The sequence below is a fragment of the Eutrema salsugineum genome, unplaced genomic scaffold, assembly GCF_000478725.1.
Source record: "Eutrema salsugineum unplaced genomic scaffold, Eutsalg1_0 scaffold_5, whole genome shotgun sequence".
In the NCBI taxonomy this organism is placed as follows: Eukaryota; Viridiplantae; Streptophyta; class Magnoliopsida; order Brassicales; family Brassicaceae; genus Eutrema; species Eutrema salsugineum.
This window is the reverse complement of record NW_006256612.1, coordinates 9484842-9508405: the sequence shown is the minus strand read 5'-3', so window position 1 is coordinate 9508405 and position 23564 is coordinate 9484842. Positions and strand designations below refer to the sequence as shown.

Below are 23564 nucleotides of genomic sequence, written 5' to 3'. Positions count from 1 at the left end.
AAAAGCATCGCTCAAAATTTTTTGTTTTAAAATAAATAAATTATGATATAGGTATTTTTTTTTATAGTGAAAAAAAAAGTTTAGATCTTCAAGTTATGATGACTCTTTTTAACTACTTTAGTTACTAGTAGATTATTGTTCTCTTGTTTGTATTCTTACATTTACTTATTCAGTAAAGTTCTTGGATTTTTTATTTTAGCGGTAATCTTGATGGACGGTGCGAGCTACAAAAGGAATTGGCTTTAGAAGCCGCGCTCAATCATATACAACAGAATCCTCTGCCATCAAAATAGACCTGGATTTTCAATCAGAGTCGTGCCTTTGGGAATTTTCTAACTAAAGCGACAAAAAAAAATTGGTCCCTTAAAACTCTTTTTAACCCACAAATAATTGATGAAAAGAAGAAAAATTGATAAATATGCGTTTGGAAAGAAATGAACTCAGGAAAACCTTTAACCAAAGATGTTTTTACCTATTTACAAACCATTTTGACTAACTTAAACTTTGAAAAATTGGCCCCAAAAAAATATTTAACTCTTCTGGTTTTGAAGCATGTGCTCAGTCAAGCCTCTGTTTTCAATAGATACGTTTTCTCATCGATCCCATTATGCATACTACACAGTTTCCCCTAACTAACGTATACATTTTTTGCATAATTCTGTTAATCATATATCATTGTTGGATTGGAGACCAAATCAAATTTGTTTTGAACGTAACATTACATTTAAATTTATATTTGACAAGTTTTTAAATTTAAAATAGCCTAATTATTAGTACACGTGTCGAATGTAATTAGACTAGCAGTATCTGAACCTAAATCACTAGCTATATGGGTGGACAAATACTCCATTGTAGAAACCAATCAACATATGTATAACAATGAATCGATTAGCCCATTATATGTAATCACTGGTGTAATAGAAGTGGGAGTGTGCGTCAAAATCACGAAATTGAAGTTTTGATAGTTGGAGAATAGATTAAAATTATTTATTATGTTCTTTGTGTCGATATATATTATGTTCTACCGTCCGAAGATATTATAGTTCAAATTAAAATGGTCATAACTTTTTAGTAATAATAAATGATGATTAATAAATTCTAGAATTTTCTGAAATAATAAATGGTATTTTTTGATCCCGTAGTACTTATTTTAAGCATCAAGTACATTTATGTCCCATGTATTTCTGGTAAGTTTAACTTTATTTGTAAAAAGTTAATCGAAACTACAAAACCCACTTGTTATTTCTTTTCTCAATATTATGACCAACCGATCTTCAAAGGCATAGTTGTCGAATTATTCATATACTTCTCGTGGCTTTGGTTACTTTATAATAAAAGGGAATGGTCAACTTTCTTTTCTAAATATAAAATTTTCTTTGTCAAAAAAAATGGTCAACTTTCTCCAAACGACGACCATGGCTAATTTTAGGAAAGTGTAAAATAGTAATTTAGGACGTTCTGGTCGGAGTTTCTCCTATGCTTCCTTGCCTTTTACTTCGCGAGTACGCGTCGTGTCAGACTCGGAACTCAGTTTGACTCAGTAAACCCCACCTTTTTCATTCCTTTTTTTTTTTTAAAACAACAGACATGTTTTTTCGTCTAGTAAAAGTTACAAACTTAAGAGACCCATGATTAAAATTTTTTGTTGGCGAAAAAATATAAGTAGAACTTTGAATGATAATCTAATTTGTGGTAATAATTAATTTTTGAAAAATAAGTTTATACTTCGAATTTGATCACTGTAAATTCAATCACTGTCACTATCAGCTACTATAAATGCTTAAACAACAAAAAAGACTCAACTAGTCTGAGTTTGGTCTGGGGATCTTTCCGTTCTAAAAATATCATATTGACAATAACAAAAAAAAAGGTAAGAAAGTAACACCTTTCACTCTTAGACACTCAGGTTTAAAAAATTTAATTAACATGTTTTGGAGTGGACAAATAGTACGTAGTATTACTATACGCCACGTAAAAACAACGTAATGTTCCTTTTCACGTTATTACATTGTATGATTTAAATATCATAACACGTCTTTTCTAACATTTTAAAGAAAGACATTTATCATGAAAAGTATATCATAAGAAAAAAAAGAAGAAGAAGTAAACATCACATTAAGATTTAAGAGTAATCAGTTTGAAAATAGCTTGTTGACAAAAAAGAAAGAAAGAATATAGAGCTTAAGTGAACATGTGCTGAGAATTCACATTTTCTAAAAGGAAAAAAATAAAGGGAAATATGACGTTTGTGTGGACAATAGTCCAAATAACAAAAACGAGTAGACGGCAAGGAATTGCTTCTATCTTTCTCTATATATATCCCTCACTTACCGATTATTAGTAACCAGAATGTACAGAAACTAATAGATCCTCGAGACTTCTTCTTCTTGTACACCAATACTAGACCACAAACCCACAAGATTCACTCAATTTAATACTAATCACATCAATCAATCGATTTGATTACGTTACTGTGATGGCCTTAGCTAAAGAGTTAATGGGTTATCCTCTGATCTCAGAAAGGTCATCACTTGTTTCGTCTGCGTCACATTTCAACAAGAAGAGACAGACAATACAATTCCCGACCAAGCCTTTTGATCGGAGACCAAGAAAATCCAAATCCGGCGTCGTTGCGGCCATAAGCGATGATTTGGTAAAAACGCTGCGTTTTACCACAACAACCGGAGACAGAAAGAGAGAGGAGGAGGAGAAAGCGGCGGTGAAATTCAAGGTGAGAGCTGTGGTTACGGTGAGGAACAAGAGCAAGGAGGATTTCAAAGAGACTCTTGCTAAACATTTGGATGCTTTTGCTGATAAGATCGGTCGAAACATCGTCCTTGAGCTTATTAGCACCGAGCTTGATCCAAGTAAGTCACTTCTTCTTTAACTCGATTGAAATAAAAAACAGAGCCTTCAGATACTTTCTCAGGAAAAAAAAATCGAAAAAAAGGAAAATTTTAATATCTGGGATGATTCCTGTAAAATGGGTCAGTCTCAAATCTTGTGATCATTCTTCGAATACTAAGAAAACTAAGTTCAATCCCTTCGATTGAAACAGAAACGAATATGCCGAAGAAGAGCAATGCGGCGGTTTTGAAGGATTGGTCAAAGAAATCGAAAACGAAGGCGGAGAGAGTTCATTACACGGCGGAGTTCACGGTGGACGCAGCGTTTGGCTCGCCGGGAGCAATCACCGTGGTGAATAAACACCAGAAAGAGTTTTTCCTGGAGAGCATAACCATCGAAGGTTTCGCACTTGGCCCTGTTCACTTTCCATGCAATTCTTGGGTTCAGTCCCAAAAGGATCACCCGGAGAAACGAATCTTCTTTACTAATCAGGTAACTAATTTAATTAAACTGATTAATCATGGCCCCCAAATCATTAAGACACGTCATTTTCTATCGCACACGAATTGATTACATACACTGATTAGTTTCAAAACCTTCTTCAATATTTATGTCATGGTGGGTCCATTAATTAAATAATATCCAACTTCCAAATATATATATATATATATTATATATAACGTCATCATGTAAACTTTGTTTGCAGCCGTATCTGCCGAATGAGACACCTGGTGGATTAAGAAAACTGAGGGAGAAAGAGTTGAAGAGTCTAAGAGGAGATGGGAGTGGAGTGAGGAAATTATCAGACAGGATTTATGACTTTGATGTCTACAACGATCTTGGAAATCCCGACAAGTCATCTGAACTCTCTCGCCCGAAACTCGGCGGCAAACAGATTCCTTATCCTCGACGATGTCGTACCGGCCGCCATTCAACTGATACTGGTACACATTACTAGAGATAGTAGACTTGAATCTCTAATACTATATATATATGTCTTCTTTCGGATTTTAGTTATGAAAAAATGTCTCTAATATATGTTTATCTGCATTGTTTACAGATAAAGAAGCGGAGAGCCGAGTGGAGAAGCCATTACCCATGTACGTGCCACGAGATGAGCAGTTCGAAGAGACGAAGCAGGACACTTTCGCTGCAGGAAGGTTAAAAGCGGTCTTACACCATCTAGTTCCGTCGCTTAAAGCCAGCATTTTAGCTGAGGACTTTGCTGACTTCGGTGAGATCGATGGACTTTATAAAGAAGGCTTGCTACTCAAGTTAGGGTTTCAAGATGAAATCTTTAACAAGTTCCCTTTGCCTAAGGTCATCGTTAATACCCTCCAAGAATCTACTAAAGGACTCCTTAAATACGACATTCCCAAAATATTATCGAGTAAGCACACTTAATTTATAAGATCCTTCAACATCTGTTTTTTTTGTTTATTTACTGAAACTATGTCATAGAAATAGCCCGCCTAAATGTTTCCAAGCGTTTAACTAACCTTAATTTATTAGGTTATTGTTTTTAGGCGAATATCTTTGATAATTGGGACCCATTATGAAAATTTCATCCCATTAAAAAAGAAAAAGTATATCGTTCCAAACAAAACCCACTAAATGATGAGTACAGAAACGGACCATATGTTTCACGTGCTTTTTGTTAAGTCGTTATAACGCTCGTGCCAATTACAGTATATATATTAGTACTATATATTAGTTTGTGAACAGCAAAGGCGCGTTTGCACTTATTTAATTCATAACCGCAACACGCTTATATTACTACAATGTTATTAACAAATTGATTTTTGAAAAAAAAAAACAAATGCAGAGGATAAAAACGCCTGGCTAAGAGATGACGAGTTCGCACGTCAAGCCATAGCAGGAATCAATCCGGTCAACATTGAGAGGGTCAAAACCTTCCCACCGGTCAGTAATCTTGACCCTGAAATCTATGGTCCACAGCACTCCGCTCTCACTTCCGACCACATCATCGGACATCTCGACGGCTTGTCCGTACAGCAAGTACGGTTTATTATACTATAACAAATCTGCATTACTGGATTAATTAAGTATTTAGCTAAATTTTGAGATTTGATAATAACTAACTTTTATTTGCTTAATTATTTTTTAGGCATTGGAAGAGAATAGATTGTATATGTTGGACTACCATGACATATACTTACCGTTCCTAGACCGGATCAATGCTCTAGATGGACGCAAAGCTTATGCTACTCGTACCATATTTTTCTTGACTCGTCATGGAACACTTAAGCCTGTAGCCATCGAGCTAAGCCTCCCTCCACATAGTCCGAACCATCGATCCAAACGCGTGGTCACACCTCCGGTCGATGCAACCTCCAATTGGGTGTGGCAGCTCGCTAAAGCCCACGTTAGCTCTAACGATGCTGGAGTCCACCAACTTGTTAATCACTGGTGAGTCCTCAAAACATATGTTATTGAACATTAGTCTAAAAAGTAGTGCATGAATATAGAGTTAGAGTTATTGACAATTTTTTTGGTTTGATTAAAGGTTACGAACACATGCGTGCTTGGAGCCGTTCATATTAGCCGCGCATAGGCAATTGAGCGCAATGCATCCGATATTCAAGCTATTGGATCCGCACATGAGGTACACGTTGGAAATCAATGCACTGGCTAGACAGTCGTTGATCAGTGCAGACGGTGTGATTGAAGGTGGCTTCACTGCTGGCTCATACGGCATGGAAATGAGCGCCGCCGCTTACAAAAGCACCTGGCGGTTCGACATGGAAGGCCTCCCTGCCGATCTCATTCGCAGGTATTAATTGTAGCTCACTATAATTAGACAAATGATATTATTAGTCTTAGAATTACAGTATTTCAATTCATAAGCAGCTGTTTTTATTATTGTATTGAATCTAATTATCTTAATGTTTTTTTCTTTGGTTTTGTTCAGAGGAGTGGCAATTCCTGACCCAACACAGCCACATGGGCTTAAACTCCTAATCGAAGACTATCCATACGCCAACGACGGCCTTTTACTATGGTCCGCAATCCAAACCTGGGTCCGAACCTACGTGGATCGCTACTACCCGAACCCGAACCTAATCCAAACAGACTCGGAGCTCCAATCATGGTACTCTGAATCAATCAACGTTGGCCACGCCGATCTCCGTGACGCCGAGTGGTGGCCGGAGTTAAACACCGCCGAAGACCTCGTCTCGATCATCACCACCATAATCTGGCTCGCCTCTGCTCAACACGCCGCTCTCAATTTCGGCCAATATCCTTACGGCGGTTACGTTCCGAACCGACCGCCGTTGATGCGGCGGTTGATCCCCGACGAGTCGGATCCGGAGTACGCGAGTTTTATATCCGACCCGGAGAAGTTTTATTTCTCGTCGATGCCGAGTTTGTTGCAGACGTCGAAGTTTATGGCGGTGGTCGATACTTTATCGACGCATTCGCCGGATGAAGAGTATATTGGGGAGAGACAACAGCCGTCGATTTGGACCGGAGATGAGGAGATAGTTGATGCGTTTTATGGATTTGCGGCGGAGATCGGACGGATAGAAAAAGAGATTGAGAAAAGGAACACTGATCCTGACCGTAGAAATAGGTGTGGGGCCGGTGTGTTGCCATATGAGTTGTTGGTTCCGAGTTCTGAACCTGGGGTCACGTGTAGAGGTGTGCCTAATAGTGTATCTATATAAAAACGAAATTCTAAAAATGAGGATATTATAGATGTAGAAGTCGCTATATATATATCCTCAAATTTTGAAGAATATAAGGTACAGTTTTTCTTAAATAGATATATACCATCGTGAATTTAAATTTCATTAACATTTTACGGTAGCTTCAAATTCAAGTTCATTAAGAAAGTTCTAATCAAAACCAAAAATATATATATCAAATTTGAGATTTCACGGTAGCTCACTGCCTCACTTATCAAATGCTTTCAAATCCTTGGCATATTCACCCATTCAACTAAAACAAGCAAACACGGCAATAACCACCAAACCAAAATTTTACAGTCTTTTCAGTGGTATATTCAAATTTTGTATGATCAACTTTTTTTTCTTTCTTGTTTTCGGAACTTTGCTAGTGCAAACCGAGAATATTGCATTCTCTCAATATAATCTTCACTTGGGCCTGAGTTTTGGTATGGCTTCTTGGGTTCTAACCTACCTTGGATCTCAAACTATCTTCACACACGTAAATAGACGTAACAATTTCACGTTGCCATGAAAGCGCCGAGATGATTTGTTCCTTTTGGGAATTCAAGAGTCACGATCAGGTTTATTCTTGGGTTTTAACCTAACTTGGATCTTCTCAAACTACCATTTCAGTTGGTAGAGAAACCTAGGCACTTTTAAGTTGGCAAGAAAGATCCAGCGGGCAAAAGATTGTTGTCTTTGTTTGGTTGATCCTGATCCAACGATGCATGCAGATTCATCTAACTTGAGATTTATCAAACCAGAGCAAGTGACCTAAATCGAATTGGGACCAGTGGCTCTCACGCGAGGAATCATTAGAATAACATTATTTATTTTTTCTTTTGTTCAAAAGAAAAAGCTGTAATAATAATAAGCTCGACTTAGATATTCTTGTATTTTCGTATTTTTTTCTTTACACATTAATTTGTTTAATTTTTAGATTTTGTTTGTTAATTTGTTTTGAATAAAGAACAGAACTAAAATTGAACAGAGGGCAGCTAAGGTTGTAAAATTAGATGTCGAAACACTTAACATGCACTTTGCCACGTTTGAAGCAAGATTTAAATCAACGACATCCATTATAAAAAAAAACGAACCGGACAGAACCGAACTAAACGAGACCGGTTTAAAACTTGTTTCAAATTTAAAAGCACACTCTCTCGCCACACCTCCTTCTCTGCAAAACAAAAAAAAGATCTCCGCAAAACAAATGGCTTCCATGAAACTCGTTCATCTCTTTCGCCGTTACCTCTTGATCGCTCTCACTCTCTTTCAAAGCCTGATTTCGTGTTTCTTCGATTTTCCCATACTCATCAAGCTCGCCGATTCGTTCTTATCTCTGTATTTCTTGATTTTCTGCGATCTCCGACCCGTGACCGTCGATCTAGACGACGGAGAAACCACCGTTCATTTCTGGATCTCCGGCCACCGCAGAATCTCCAGGCCGAATCTCGTCATGCTTCACGGATACGGAGGAAACTCCAAATGGCAGTTCGTTCATCAAGTCTCCGATCTCTCGAAATCGTTTAATATATTCATCCCTGATTTGGTCTTCTTCGGAAAATCCTACTCGAAGAATTCGGATCGGAGCGTTGAGATTCAGGCGAGGAGCGTCGCCGGAGGATTGAAGAAATTGGGTTGCGTCGAAGGAGGAGGGGTCTCGGTGTATTCGATAAGCTACGGTGGATTCGTGGCGTATAAAATGGCGGAGATTTGGCCGGAGATGGTGGAGAAACTGGTGATCGTGAGCAGTGGAGTGGGATTTACACAGCAGCAGAAGACGGCGGAGATGAAAAAACACGGCGGAGATTGTTCGGAGATTCTGGTTCCTAAAACTCCGATGGATCTAAGGATGTTGATTAAGATCTCTATGCACACCGGTTTAACGTTCGTCGATTGGTTACCAGATTTTATCCTCTCCCAGTTCATCGCGGTAAGTTTATTTCTGTTCTGTTTGTGTTCTGTTTTTTTTTTCCTACTTATTTGCGAGTCTGCCCCCGAATTTTGTTTGTTTGTTAACTAATGAGCCAAAGTTTTGAAATCGAGACTGAGTTATCTTCCCTAAAGTTATTGATTAACTTGTTAATGAATAGGTAATGTATGAGAAAAATCGGCAGGAACTTCTTGAGCTAGCTAAGAATTTGCTGGAAAGAGAAGAGGAACCAGAATTGCCTGTGATATCACAGGTAAAAAAATTTCATTGAAACCTTGATAATCAGATTTGATGCTAGTGATTTAACTCTTTTTTTTTTTATTGTCACTAATGATTACATTTTTTATCATCAAGATTAATACTTAATAAATGGACATGATAGGTCGCTTTCATAGATGAAAATTAATCTATATGTTGGATTGTTTATGAGTAAAGAAAGTATTCATAATTTAAATTGTAGAAACACTATTCGTGTTTGTTTAATTTAACTTTTCTTTTGTTTATAGAAAGACACTATGGATCAAGAGATCCTTTATTCGAATCTATGAATAAGAAACAAACAAAATGATTTGTATTTCAGAAAACGTTAATCGTTTGGGGAGACAAGGATAAAGTATTTCCATTGGAGCATGGTTATCGGCTGCAAAGGTAATAATATTGTACACATTATAGATCTTATAATATACTCCTCTAAAGTGTTATAAATACACAACTTGTTCCCTTCGTATTTCTAATAGGTCAAAAAATAAAACCGTTGAAACGTATGAATCGATCAACCTTCTAAATTTATGGGGGAATCAGCTTAATCCTATTTATATATTTTGGCAGGCGTTTGCAGAGTTCAAGATTAGAGATAATACAGGAATCTGGACACGCTGTTAACGTTGAAGCACCAACTACTCTTAATAATTTGATTACTGAGTTTGTCTTAAGTGTTTGATCTCTATTTTTGTATATACTTCTCCTTCTACCTAATAATAATATATATCATATATGGCACTTAATTTTGAAGTATATGAATATTTCATATATTTGACATCATTAACAAATCAAATGCAGCAAAGCCAGTAAAAAAAAACAAAAGGATCACTCGTTGAGTCGTCAAAGGAATACAACTTTCAAGCTTAAAATAGTGGACATCTAAAATTACAAATAAGAAACAAAACCCACTAAAGATGGAAAAAGAAGACGAAATAATTAGAAAGTCAGACTATGAAAAAAAAAAACTTATTATTCGTTTGCCTATGAGACTCATCATAACTTATATATAATACATACAGTTTGACTCCTTCTGCCTTCACTCTCTTTAATGTTTTGATATATGGATGTGTAAACTCCTGAAACCTAGAAAAACAAGAGTTGAGAGGATTACTACTACCATAAAAACTCGAGCTTTTCTTCTTTTATGAAAAGATGGTAAGTTTTTTGTAACCAAGAAATTGTTTACCAAGAAGATGAATCGAGAGCTGGCTCAGGCTTATATATTCAAGTCCTTTAATAGCGTGTCATATGCTGTAATATGTGAGAACCGGATGTCTGCGAAACCAATTGCTCTGAACTTGGTGATGGCCTTAAGAGATGGGTTGGACCGTTTGGGTTTACCATCCCTTGTCTAATAGTTTCCTTGGAATTGGTTGCATTCGTCTCCGGTTTTGAGGATTCCAGTAAAGCACGCAACTGACGACCAAAAACAAAGAAGAAATTTAAGAGGTTGATTAAGTCAACTGTACACAACGAAAGGTAATGGATCTTAATTTGGTTTATTACCAATGCAAGTCGCTTCTTGTGGAGATCAGTTGGTACCTGCAAGTTGGTAGCTTCAGATCAATATCTGGCAGACACATTTTTTTTTTCATTTCTTAATTTCTCTTGTGAATCAAGCAGTTATGCACATTCACTTATACTGTGTTCTTGTAGAGTTTAAAAATGAAAACCACTTACGTTTTTTGTTTGGAGTTTATCCTCACTAGAGAATCCAGGAATTGTCAAGTGCAAGTTTTTCTCTGCATCAATTATAACCCAGCAAACAGCAATGAGTAACAAATAGCAAATAGGAAAAATCCTTACGAAACAGAGCTCAAGGTTTACAAACCTAGGTGGAGTAATATATCCTTAGGCTCCAATATGGACGATTTACGATGCTTAGCCAAGCTACATGCAAAAGAAGTCACCTGCAATCAGGAATTTAGACAAGTAGGTAAGATAGAAATATCATAACTTGGAAAAATGAAAAACAAAAGGAATTTAATAGCTTAATAAATGACATTAGCTTCTTACCGAATCAATGAAGTCATCTGCTACCTCCAAAAGGAGGTCTTCAACATCAGGATCCAATTTAGCATGTACATCCACCTGATCATCATATACAACTAACTGGATGAGACAATTTCATATGGAAACGAAATAGAAACAAGCCGAAGGGTTCAATAGGACAATCACCTGCGAAACCAGATCCTGTATCTTTCTTTTGCCGAGCAATTGGTTTGTTGCTTCTGTTCCTTGGCTTGAACTACCACCTGGTGTTGTTGTACCCGATTGTGTAGCATCTGGTTGTGAACCGGTTAAGCTAACAGATTTCTGTCCTGCATGACTCGACATCCTTGGAGATGGCTGCTGTTGGTTTATTGCCATTTGTTGTTGTTGCTGCTGCTGCATTTGCTGTTGTGGTTGTTGCTGCATCTGTTGCTGTTGATGGGAATTGTTCATCTGAGTCTGGCCTAATTGTGATTGTTGCTGCTGTTGATGTATCATCTGTGATAGTTGCTGCTGAGTTAAGGACATGGAGTTTTGGTGTAACTGAGCAGAGGGCAATTGCTGCTGCTGTAAGAGTAGAGCCTGCCTTTGACTCTGTTGGAGTCGGAATGATGCTGAATTGGGGCTGGCTATTCCCGACATTTGCTTCAGCCATTGCTGATGCGTCAACGAGTTTTGCATCATACCAGATTGTCCATTTTGGGCCAGACCCGATAGCTGAGGATTCATGAATGCGAGAGAAGATGTTCTCTGGAGGTTCTGGACCTAGATAAGAGGATTACAAAAAGATTTCAGGCAACTCTATATATTTTTTTTTCTCCCTACTTAAAAAGAACCAATAAGCAAGACAATATTATTAATTCAAATACCAACAATACATATAATGCATCACTTAAATAAAGAATGCGCAACAATAAGCAGTGACCAACAAGAGAAACCATTTAGCTGATGAACATGTTGACAATTTGAGAGTGCAAGTGCGTTTATATTTGGACTCAATACCTGAGGCGAAGTAAGAGCGTTTTGCTGTGACAATTGCTGTCTCATCTGCCCTGGGTTGATTCGCTGCTGAGCATAGAGAGCAGGATTACCTCTCATTTGCGAGGTCAGGTTCATCATTCCCATTGCTTGCATCCCCTGTAACTGTTGTCCAGAACTTCCTTGATGAAATTGCGAACCTTGAACCAGCCCCGTTTTCTGCCTCGGCTACAACGGAAAGCTCACTAGTCTCAGAATAAAGTCACAATAATCAGCTTAAAATGCAGTATACAACTCCATTTTTCTATAAAATGAAAAACCAACTGCAGTCATCTCCATCACAATTATCAGCTTTATCCCAATCTAAATCGAAAGCAAATACATAGAAAGCTACAATTTTAAAAAAATCCTTCACGAGAAGCACAAAAAAGAAACAAAATCCTAAATTGAATCAATAAAGGGAAACAGAGTAAAGTAAGAACGTGATACCGAAGCTGCCAATAATTGAGGTTGAATGTTCATCTGTGCAGCTCCAGCAGCACCGTTAAGCATTGGCAAGTGACCACTTTGGCCAACCAAAGCTGCCCTCGACATATTAGGGTTACCCATCTGCTGACTCTGTTGAACAGAACCTGAGCCACCAAAGTTCATCGTCCCGTACAGCCCAGCTTGCTGCCTCAAAACGTTGCCGTATTGCCCCTGATGTTGCTGCTGCTGCTGCTGAATTTGGTTAAGGCGAGAAACAGAAGGGGATCGCTGGAGAGATTGAGCTATCTGGTAATTCGAAATTGGGATTTGCTGCGGACTCATATGCTGTTGCTGCTGCTGCTGAAGAATCTGCTGCTGTTGCTGGGATAATTGCGGAATCGAAGACGAAGAGATTTGCTGCTGCATAATCTGTTGTTGCTGTTGTTGTTGTTGAGGCAATTGCTGATTTTGCTGTTGCTGTTGCTGCAATTGCTGAGTCTGGCCGAGTTGCTGACTCTGTGTTTGCTGATCCAACGAAGAAGACGACGGGATCTGAGCTCCGACGGGTGGAATCGGACTCGGGTTGATGTTAGGTTGCGAATTGGTACTAGTGTTCTGAATTACACCTTCGGTTGTCGTCACCGCCATCGCCGGAGACGCCGCCGAATTGACGGAATTGGGAATCGGAGGTGTCATGTGTTGTTGCGATGACGACGGTGGAGGTGCAGACGATGGAGGGGAAGGTTCCATGGGATTAGGAGATTGTAGAGGTTTCGGTGACAAAGACGATGGAGGAATAGCTTCCGCCATTAGAAGAAAAAACCAGGTGTGAAGGTGCGTTTGGTTGAGGGGTTTTGTCGATTTTCTCTCATGAATCCGTAAGTTTTCCCCAGGAATATCGTCTTTCCTTTTTTTTTTTTTTTTCTTTTAATCTCCTGGTGGAAAAGAGAATGAAGTAATCTAAACCGTACACGTCAGCAGATTTAACGGTAGATGATCGAGAAGAATAATGTGTTTCATTATTCTAAGACTCTCAGTTCTCAGTTCTCTCACACAGCTAACACTTTTAGTCTTGTACAGTTCTACTCCCATATGGATTACATGAATCTTTAACTAAGGTATATTTTTTTTTGAAGAAAAAAGTAAAGACAAATATTTTTATAGAGGTTATACTAGTTAATTAATCAAACCATATTAACTGGAAAAAGTAAGCAAACAACTATCTTGATGATCATTTAATTTCTATCTTATGTGTAAATTTGATTATCAATTGGAAGCTCAAATGTTTGTTCTGTTTTTGGTATACTCTTTACGAATTTTAGGAGTTGCTTTTTCCACATATTAGTAAAACTCTTTTGCTGAAAATCTTTTTAACAAACGGAGGCATCGGTTCAACCTACAAAAAAAAGACAATCCACATGAAAAACACAGTTTTGTAACAAAATAGAGCAGAAATGCTACATAACAGCAAATGGCCAGCATATATTAGTCAGTTCCAAGTGGATGAAAAGTAAGAAGAGAGGAGAATAAAAGTATCACACTTGTGCAATCTCTATGCCTTGAATGCGATCCTCAAATCGAGTGTCTCAGAGCTTCTTCCAGCTGTTGAATCGAAGCATCTGATGGTCCGTTGAAGTCCGTTCACAGTGTTCTTAGGGATCGATAGCAGATTTCTCCAGACATGAGCCTTGACGTGAGGAGAGAGCCGTGACCAGGGAGAAACTAGAGCGATCCTTAACTACGTGCCGTTTTTAAAAACTAAACTCGCTTTCAACGACATGATGTTCAGCTGAACTAGACGCAAACAAACAACAGCACGAATCTTTTACTGGGCGGGTTTCATATATCGGGTCAAATATGTTTCGATCCAGATGTCTGCTTCTCTAACCTTCCGTATCTCTGCAGAATTGAGAGATTCAGAGGAAGTACAAGCTAAAAAGATAAAAAAAAGAAAAAAAACTTTTTTTAAAAAAATATAAAGGGTCAAAATTAGAACTATATAGGCTCGCTCATATATCTGTCTCAAGCTGTTTTACCTACAGAAAATCATGTAGATTCTTTATTTTTCACAGTACCCAATAATTGTTGTCACTATAAATTATCGGTAAAAAGAAAGGATTCCTTGTTTGTTTCTCTAGAGACAAATACTCTCGATTTCCATCTGCTATCTGTCATCGGAGCTCTAATTTTTTCTTCTTTCTGCTTCGGAAAGGTAAGGAAACTGGATCGGAACTCTTCTCAATTTTGTCTTGGTTAGGGTTTATAGATATGCATTTGCTTGGTTTCTCTTGAATTATATTGAGGGTTGCGAATCTTCTCTGAATCTGTTTCTACTTTCGCTCAAGGCTATTTATGGAACAGCTTTTACTTCTTTTATAGATCTCTTTTCCCTTGGCTCATAAGAACAAAATCTTGTTTTTTATTTTCCAACTTTATACGATTCATGACTTTTTCAGCTGAATCGCATTGGGATCTTGTCTAAAATTGAGGGTTTTGAGGTTGGATTTTAACTGGAAAAGTCTGTACTAATGGAATCTTATGTGAGATCAAAGATATCAGAGTTCTGAAATCAAGATAGTGTCAGGTCAACGCTTCAAGGATAAAACTGTGTATTGTATATAACTCTATCTGGGTCAACGTTTTCCCTAAAAGATGCATCTTTCATGTAAATTGAATTCTTTTCTTGGCTTTGTTTTGTTTCTCTTCTTTGACATGGATTTGTACTGATGTTGCATTGTACAGGTATAACAGATCAAAACAAGATTTTGGTCTTAGTAGAAAAACCACCGAGAATGGAAGGAGATGTGTTTTCAGGATTTGGAGACAGACACAATATGGATGGTAAACTGTTGCAGAATTTCCAGAAGAGCTTCGTGGATGTTCAAGACATTTTAGATCAGAACCGGCTATTGATCAACGAGATCAACCAGAACCATGAGTCGAAGCAACCCGATAACTTGGGTCGAAACGTTGGTCTGATTAAAGAGCTGAACAACAATATCAGAAGAGTAGCTAGCCTTTACGGTGATCTCTCTCATTCTTTCGCAAGATCAATGGATGCTTCATCAGAAGGTGAATCTAGTGGAACCCTGAAATCTGATGGGAAAGCTAACCAGAAGAGATTTAGATCCGGTTAGTATGTAACCGAGAACACCAAAGTTGATTATAGTAGATTCATATATCCAAGACTCAAAAGCTAATTGATGGAGGAGGAAGAAGGAGAGTTTTACTGATGTAATATCTCTGTTGAAATGATAGCTACATACGTTTCACCATGTTGATTTTCAGATTAAGGAGACTTCTTAATTACTTGTTTGTTTACTTTGAAAACTCCAGTTCTTCAACCAAATTGAATAAACTTGTTGTAAAGTTTACACATTTCAGTTTATGATACCTATTTTCTTCATCTGGTTTCTCCATTGTTATCAATCATTGTAGAACTGTGTAGGTAGAGCCTGTGATTGAAATGAAGTGAAATTACATGGGTGCAGTCTTCTGAACTCTAAGACGGCACGTAAACCAAATCTTTACGTGTTAGACGGCACGCAGTTTGTAATGCACGAGCGCCGGGACGGAACGTAGTTCGCTATTTTTCGGCAGATATTTAGGTATTTACTGACGTGGAAGCATCTTGGAGCTTCCCGCAAAACCATGCGGATCCCAATTGGCATTCTAGAATCGAACTTATAAAAAGCTTTGGAATCCGGACCTGTATTGCACTGTGTACTAGGGGGAAAAACAAAGCCGAAAGCGAGCCAAAACCAAAAAAAAAAGCAGAACACGAGTTTCCAAACTTTTTTGCTTAGTCGAGAAGCTTTTCTCTCCGATGAAACGTCGAGCTCATTGAAACAGTCCCTATTTTCTCCGTTCACGTTCTACTGCTCTGGTAACTCTCTGGTCTACTCGTTACTGGGATTTTCTCCTGTTCTCGTAACCTTTTCATATTTCTATCCTGAAAATTCAGTATTTAGTTTGTGTGATTTACTTAATTGCGAGTTGAGGTCAGTAAAATCAGCCAAAACTTGATTGTGAGAACTGCAACATGTAAATTCCATTGGAATTTGAAAAAGTGTAGCTCAAATTTGAAATCTTTTTTAATTTTTGAAGATGTGCTAATGTTGTTTCCCTCTTTAAAGGTTCTCCTTTTTAAGAGACTCCTTTGGTACTGAGTATATATTAAAATTTCTTAGGTGTGAAACTTGATTTTGATTATCAGTTATGGTGTTGTCTAAGAGTTGTATCATTTGCTTTTTAAATCTCGTGAGCAGATTGGTTTATTTGCTTCATTCCCTTCTTTGTGATTTCAGTCTGTACGTCTGAAGTTGCATTTGGTAGATTTATCTATCGGAAGAATGTTTGGAACTGTGGAAGACTATGGAGAGATGTTTCAGGACAATGTTGTTCAGACAAGAGGCGCATCACTTTCTTCAGCAAATCAAATTGGAGATCCGGTTGTGTACAAGCTTGTCCGGGTATGTTTATAAATGCGTTTTTCTTCAAAATATCTTTTCTTATCAGAGTTATAGAACAGGCAAACATAATGCTATTTGCTATTCCTGGAACCGAGAGTCCTGACTACTTCGATTACAAGTTTTAGCCTTTCAGTATCTTTATTTGAAGCTGGTCATGTGAATCCATTAGGTTACAGGAGATGGGAGATTAGTTCCTGCAACCGATAAAGAACTACTGGAGGTCGAGGAATTGCTTGAGAACAATGAAAATGATATGCCTATGGTACCATATCCTGGACAGACTGAAGAGTGCATTCCGAATGAAGGGTCACCGTCTCAGTTTCTGCAGCTAGAAAGTTTAGAAGGTTTGGTCCCAATCATTCTAAGCATTATACATGTTGCAGCCTTCGTTAGTTTGAGGGCGAAACAGTCATTTATGTGTACATATGTGTTTGAGCCTGTAGCTCTTCCTATCAGCTTTTTCTTATTATATAGTCATTTGTGCCTCTCGGCGATAAGTTTCCTTATCCAACTCGGTTATTGAATCCAGGCTTATTCCAGTCAGAAACTGTGGAAGCATATACAGAAAATTTGAATTCTCGACTTGAGGTCTGTCCTCTTTCTTCAAATTCTAGACACAACTTTTTAGTATTGTTTCTCATGTGATTACTATATGGGAATCAGATGGCCGTTTAATCCATTGATTTTACTCCACCTTTCAAACTTTTGCAGTCTAAAGAAGAGCTGATGTATGGATCTCAGATGTTTTTTACTCTTCCGGATACCAACTGTCAAAATTCCAATCAGTTGCCTGGGAATGAGGGACTAGTCCAATCTGAAGTTTTGCTGCAGGAACCTGTTCGTTTTCCATCAAATGGATGCACTATGGATCAATCTATGGATGTGTCACAATACTCAAATGCTACATGTAGTCCTAAAGTACCTTCTGCCTCAAAACCTGGATTTTCTAGAGATACAGGCGATAAATGCTTGGATAATCTTTCGATTAAGTCATTGCAAGAAACATTCAGAGCCACGTTTGGTCGTGAAACTACTTGCAAGGACAAACGATGGCTCAAAAGGAGGATCACGATGGGGCTGATTAATTCATGTGTTATTCCAACAACTGGCCTGACAGTTAATGATAACAAACTGATTGGTGGAGGTCAAGATAACTACAATGATACCATTGATGCTTATAGCAAGGATACGGTTGATGAAGGAAGAGCTAACTGCAACGATACACCATCTAGTCCTGATTGCAGAAAGGGGCATTCAAATGATTTTCAGCGTAGTCCTGTTGAAAGTTTTGTGGACCAGTATTCTGGAAATGAAGATTTTGAAGGCGAATTGAGGTCTGCGAAAAGAGTGAGGAAGCCTACAAGGAGATTTATTGAAGAAATTTCAAAAGTCGATGGAAAACAGCAAGTTAATGAGTCACTCATCCCTTTGAAAGATCAGAGGTCTATTAGCGCCGTTTCTTCAGGAGGGAGAGTTGTTGTCACCAGGATGGTATCTCTTGCTGGTTCCAGAATTCAGGTTCCCTATGTTTCTCATGTGAGGAGAAGCCGTCCGAGGGAAAACATAATGGCTCTTGGGGTATCTCTTTGCTTTCATGCTTCTCATGATCCTTATTAACCACATACCTTTCCTATGAGCTATCAAAATCTTTCTACTTATGGGGGATATGCTAGTTCTATTCCTATTGTTACACACTGAAGAAAAAAAATTAATTTCTCTCTGTAGCCTGTCAAGGTAATTAAGAATAACGCAGATTATCTGACATTTTGTAGGAATTTCATTCCAGTTCATGGGAGGTGAAAACTACTCCAGAAGAGAGTGACCTGACTCTAAGACAATATCAGTTGAACAATGACGTGAACCGAGTTTCAGGTGTCAAATCTGTTGCTGGACCTGTCCCGAAAGAAGTAAGATCACTTTATCATTTCTATTGCTTCATCATCAACTCAATAATGTAGTAAATGATGGAGAGAACTTTGTCATTACATAATCCATATTATTGTCATTTTATCTATCAAAAGATTCATTGAGCTCGGACTCTCCTGAAGTTATACCCTTGCTCATTGCGTTTTTGATGGATTTGATTCTTGGTATGATACAGTTGCTCATTGCGTTTTTGATGCAGTTAGCTATTAATCATCAGAGCGACAAGGACCATTCAAAACCTAATCTCTCTGATGTGAATCAAGACATCATGGAGCCAGAGCACATAGACTCATCTGGAAATAGCTCAGATGATAATCATAATACTAATCGCGTTGATCTACCAATCATGCAAAGTGCTATTAGAAGGAAGCATCATCGAGCTTGGACCCTCTCTGAAGTTATAAAACTAGTGGAAGGTGTGTCCAGATATGGAGTTGGGAAATGGTCTGAGATCAAAAGGCTGTCGTTTTCATCATACGCGTATCGTACCTCAGTGGATCTGAAGGTTGCTTCAACTTAACTAATAAACTCTCTCTTTTCATTATTCTTAATCCTCTTGGACTATTTTTCTATAACTACAAGTGTCTCTTCTGATAGGACAAATGGCGGAATCTACTGAGAGCAAGCTTTGCTCAGACTCCTTCAAAGAGAATGGTTAGCACTTCCACATGTTTTCATCTTAAGAAAAAAAAAAAAAACAGAATCAATTAACCAGCATAACTAACTTTGGTTTAAGACTAAACCGGTGAAAGAATGGCTGTGTTTTTGCAGGGAAGTCTGAAGAAACACGGGTCGATGGCTATTCCAAGTCAGGTTTTGTTGCAGGTAAGAGAGCTTGCTCAGAAGCAATCTCCGGCAAAGAAGGCTAGAATGGTGAAGAATTCAAGAAACGGTTTCTTGTAGCAAGCTTTTCGTATTAGTAAAATGTGAGAAACTTTTTTTTTTTTTTTTATGATTTTTGATTTTGTAGACTTAATTCTAAGGTAGCTTTTGTGGCTGAAATGGGACTAGAAACTGGTGCATGGAATTGATATGAACGATTCTTGAGTATTATGCATTTCATGCGAAATCTTGAATCTTTCTTCTGAGTTATTGTAAGACAACGTAAATTCGGATTAATTATTCAGGATACAAGTTATATACATGTTGTCAAGTTATAACTAAACGTATTTCATAATTAATTCCTTATTTGAAAAACATCATCTTGGTCTCATCTCGGTTTAGTATTATATTTCGGTTCGGTGCTAACATTAAAACAATGCGTTTTTCACGTAAACAGGTTGATAAGTATCGAATTAGTTTTGACCAAAAAAAAAAAAAAGTATCGAATTAGAATATTGGGCCTTTACGACTAAAATGGGCTCATAACCCTTTTGTACCCCGCATAGCTCTTTCCACAGGCGTGCTCTCTCTCTACCTCTCTCTCTCCTCCGGAGATCGCCTTCACCAATTCCACTGTGAGTCGCACATCAAATCTTCTAACTTGCTCATGAAAAGCTTTTGATTTAGCTTTTGATATGAAAATCTCTTTTATATATGTGTATCCTGCATTTTGAGCTGGTTTGAGGAAATTCATGTGGAAAACCGATGTCCCGACATATGTTTATTAGTTCGATTTCGTAAAGAGCTTTGCTTTCGCTGTTCCTGTTTAACGAAAATTTTCTTTGGAATTGTTCACTGTGCGGATTTATTTTGATAGATATGCTAATTTAAGCAAAATATGAATCTAAAAGCTTTATGCCTATGGTCCTTTGAGTTATATTGATAAATGGTTATGCTAGATAATAATCAGTGAACTCTCTGGTTGTCTCTATGTTTCTAATTCTGAGTCTATAATACACGTCTTCTTCCTTTCTTCTCTCCAGTGATAGTAGCAGAAACAACTGAAGCACAATGGGGATCATCGAAAGGATTAAAGAAATCGAGGCCGAGATGGCTCGGACACAGAAGAATAAAGCTACAGGTTCTCTACATATATATAACATTAATTTCATGTGGTTCATCCTTAGAAGACGAAATTAGATAGATAAAATATTATGCATGTGTAGTAAATACAGTAAACAGATTGCGAGCCTCTAGAGTACTTTATAAATATACTTCAGCCGATTTGCCAGATCACAACTTCGAAAAGCTTCTATTCTCCTTTTCCGATTTGCTAAAATAAGCAGAACAACTGTCAGCTAATTGATAATGTTTTACTTGATGGACAGAGTATCATCTGGGTCAGCTCAAGGCAAAGATTGCTAAGCTCAGGACACAACTGTTGGAGCCTCCAAAAGTAATACAAACTCTTAATTAAAGACTAAAACATTACTCTATACTCTTATTTCTGTATTTGAAACTTGTTTGTTACCCTTCTTATTTGGGCCATCGTTATATTTTTCCTTGCTGTTACTCTATGTTTACAGCTGAAATAGACTATGCAACGCGCGAGCTTATCTATTTAGGCTGTAATCTACTTTCCTGCTTTGTGACCATATATACAAATGTATGCTGCTCGTACCTGAAGTAGGAGTTTCCTACGTTTTAGTTTGTAATTGTCTTCCGAATTCCTTTAACAGGGTGCTAGTGGAGGCGGGGAAGGTTTTGAAGTTACCAAGTATGGTCATGGACGTGTTGCACTAATAGGATTTCCAAGGTCGAATGTCTTGGATACTTATACTCGCAAAGATACATTTACAAATTTGCGCCATTTTTGTAGAATTATGTTGCTCATTTAGAATTCTCAGACTATGGTTTAGGGGAACTGATGGAAGTGGTTGTACTTTGCAGTGTCGGAAAGTCCACACTTTTGACAATGTTAACTGGAACACATTCTGAAGCAGCCTCATATGAATTTACAACACTTACATGTATCCCTGGAGTAATTCACTACAATGACACAAAGATCCAACTTCTCGATCTTCCTGGAATTATTGAAGGTGCTTCGGAAGGAAAGGGGCGTGGAAGGCAGGTTGAAATTCAGTCGCTTGCTTTTCTTATTGGATATCTTGATTTCATCTTGGGTGATAAAGCTAGATGATTTATTTCCGATTCCTAAGTTTATCGCCAATCGGAAAAATATAATCAGAATGATACGAACTATGATTGTGACTGCTTATTTCTCAGGTCATTGCTGTTGCAAAGTCTTCCGATCTTGTATTGATGGTTCTTGATGCCTCAAAGGTGAGTTATCGTGTGGTTGTCCATGTGATTTGCTATTTGGTTGTCAGGTTGCATCCATTTATTAATCTTATTATCTTATCACAAAAAAAAAAAAAAATGTTAGAGTGAAGGCCACAGGCAAATTCTGACTAAGGAACTTGAGGCAGTGGGCTTGCGGCTAAACAAAAAGCCTCCACAAGTAAAGCATCTAATTCTTTGAAGTTTAAGTTCTTTCTAATTTACTTCGATGTGCTCCATTTGGGACACTTGGTTTCTTTTTCCCTGGAATTTAATTTTGTACTTTTGCTTTGTTTTGTTTCCTACGTTCAATAGATATACTTTAAAAAGAAAAAGACTGGTGGAATATCTTTCAACACTACAGCACCCTTGACTCACATTGATGAGAAACTCTGTTATCAAATCCTGCATGAATACAAGATTCACAATGCTGAGGTATGAGATTCCAACTTTAATCTTGTATTAATTCAGCCTCAGACAAGCTTTTCGTGGCTTGTCTTGTATTGTTTGAGTGTTACAAATTGAATTATCGTTAGTACAGACATTTGTAAGTTTTAAGGTCTTTTTATGGTAGTTACTGCTTTGCTGGCAAACCCCTAAATGAATTTACTGGTGAGTATTGCAGGTGCTATTTCGTGAGAATGCCACAGTGGATGACTTTATCGATGTCATTGAAGGCAACCGGAAATATATCAAGTGTGTTTATGTCTACAACAAAATTGATGTTGTTGGAATTGACGATGTGGATAGACTAGCACGGCAGCCAAATTCCATTGTTATTAGCTGCAATCTAAAGGCAAGTTATATACTTATATTACATTGAAAAGACCAATCTTTAGGTCTGCAAGGAAGGAAGATGCTTAAAACTCTAATTCTATCACGTTCTAGTTTCCTTTTGCATTCTGAGTAAGACGTTTGCGGATTTTGTAATATTTACTGGAAACTCACTGGTCTAACAGTGGATGAATGTGTTGCTTGAAACAGCTAAACTTAGACAGACTACTTGCAAGGATGTGGGACGAAATGGGACTTGTGAGAGTTTACTCGAAGCCTCAAGGACAACAACCAGATTTCGATGAGCCTTTTGTCCTCTCATCTGTAAGTGTATACTTTTCTCATTGCAAGAAAGCTGTCCGTATTAATGGTATTCATCTTTGACTACTACTTGTGTTGTTCATCAGGATCGAGGTGGCTGCACAGTTGAAGACTTCTGTAACCACGTCCACAGGACTCTGGTGAAGGATATGAAGTATGCCCTTGTGTGGGGCACAAGTGCAAGGCACAATCCTCAGAATTGTGGTCTTTCTCAACATCTTGAAGACGAAGATGTTGTTCAGATCGTCAAGAAAAAGGTACATAAACGAAATATTTTCGATTGGCATAGACTAGTCACACAAATCTATGGGATTTGGTCTCCTTTCCATGATGATTTTAACTAAACAAACTTATATTGCTGATTCTGTAATTTTTAGGAGAGGGACGAAGGAGGAAGAGGCCGGTTCAAGTCACACTCAAACGCCCCTGCTAGAATTGCAGACCGAGAGAAGAAAGCTCCTCTTAAACAATAAGCGTAGCTGATCAGTGACCCCGATACACCCATATTCACTATCATACTCATGGATGATTTTACCCGAGTAAGATTTACTATGTTGTATCTGAATCATTTTTTGCCATTTCTCACAATATAAGTTATCGAACCATTTATTTTTCGAAGGAAACAAAATCGAATTGTATGTTCCTATGTACTTTTTTTCAAAGATTATGTGTTTAGTTTCTCTTATAGGTATGCCTCTTCTTCTTGAAATATTTAAGTAAACGATGAAATATAAGTAA

The 23564-nt window shown here is 37.8% G+C and overlaps 6 protein-coding genes across 6 annotated transcripts; 5 read left to right on the top strand and 1 right to left on the bottom strand.

Moving 5' to 3' along the window:
* The first annotated feature begins 2358 nt into the window (after nt 1-2358).
* LOC18993152 (lipoxygenase 3, chloroplastic) lies at nt 2359-6609 on the top strand. The gene is made up of 8 exons (XM_006416642.2): nt 2359-2867; nt 3059-3339; nt 3554-3791; nt 3908-4237; nt 4673-4866; nt 4976-5277; nt 5375-5641; nt 5780-6609. The coding sequence occupies exons 1-8, from the start codon at nt 2477-2479 to the stop codon at nt 6534-6536; spliced, it is 2760 nt and encodes a 919-aa protein (XP_006416705.1). The 5' UTR covers nt 2359-2476; the 3' UTR covers nt 6537-6609.
* Nucleotides 6610-7669: 1060 nt separating this feature from the next.
* Nucleotides 7670-9488, top strand: LOC18993151 (2-hydroxy-6-oxononadienedioate/2-hydroxy-6-oxononatrienedioate hydrolase). Its single transcript, XM_006416641.2, has 4 exons — nt 7670-8472; nt 8633-8725; nt 9053-9120; nt 9301-9488. Exons 1-4 carry the CDS (start codon nt 7750-7752, stop codon nt 9410-9412), a joined length of 996 nt encoding a protein of 331 aa, XP_006416704.1. The 5' UTR covers nt 7670-7749; the 3' UTR covers nt 9413-9488.
* A 63-nt stretch (nt 9489-9551) lies between these two features.
* On the bottom strand, nt 9552-13050 carry LOC18993150 (transcription initiation factor TFIID subunit 12b). The gene is made up of 9 exons (XM_006416640.2): nt 12193-13050; nt 11728-11931; nt 10912-11490; nt 10750-10824; nt 10565-10643; nt 10414-10475; nt 10240-10275; nt 9920-10149; nt 9552-9816 (listed from the first exon to the last, which is right to left on the bottom strand). The coding sequence occupies exons 1-8, from the start codon at nt 12979-12981 to the stop codon at nt 9967-9969; spliced, it is 2007 nt and encodes a 668-aa protein (XP_006416703.1). The 5' UTR covers nt 12982-13050; the 3' UTR covers nt 9552-9816; nt 9920-9966.
* A 1863-nt stretch (nt 13051-14913) lies between these two features.
* On the top strand, nt 14914-15557 carry LOC18993149 (protein ELF4-LIKE 4). Its single transcript, XM_024152592.1, has one exon. It carries the CDS (start codon nt 14964-14966, stop codon nt 15306-15308), a length of 345 nt encoding a protein of 114 aa, XP_024008360.1. The 5' UTR covers nt 14914-14963; the 3' UTR covers nt 15309-15557.
* A 380-nt stretch (nt 15558-15937) lies between these two features.
* On the top strand, nt 15938-19494 carry LOC18993148. The gene is made up of 9 exons (XM_024152927.1): nt 15938-16057; nt 16479-16643; nt 16813-16987; nt 17173-17231; nt 17355-18221; nt 18416-18550; nt 18769-19074; nt 19167-19223; nt 19341-19494. Exons 2-9 carry the CDS (start codon nt 16524-16526, stop codon nt 19470-19472), a joined length of 1851 nt encoding a protein of 616 aa, XP_024008695.1. The 5' UTR covers nt 15938-16057; nt 16479-16523; the 3' UTR covers nt 19473-19494.
* A 452-nt stretch (nt 19495-19946) lies between these two features.
* On the top strand, nt 19947-23513 carry LOC18993147 (developmentally-regulated G-protein 1). Its single transcript, XM_006416636.2, has 12 exons — nt 19947-20026; nt 20435-20532; nt 20780-20847; nt 21131-21207; nt 21342-21522; nt 21678-21734; nt 21838-21912; nt 22047-22166; nt 22357-22527; nt 22716-22829; nt 22913-23083; nt 23204-23513. The coding sequence occupies exons 2-12, from the start codon at nt 20463-20465 to the stop codon at nt 23297-23299; spliced, it is 1200 nt and encodes a 399-aa protein (XP_006416699.1). The 5' UTR covers nt 19947-20026; nt 20435-20462; the 3' UTR covers nt 23300-23513.
* Nucleotides 23514-23564: the final 51 nt, after the last annotated feature.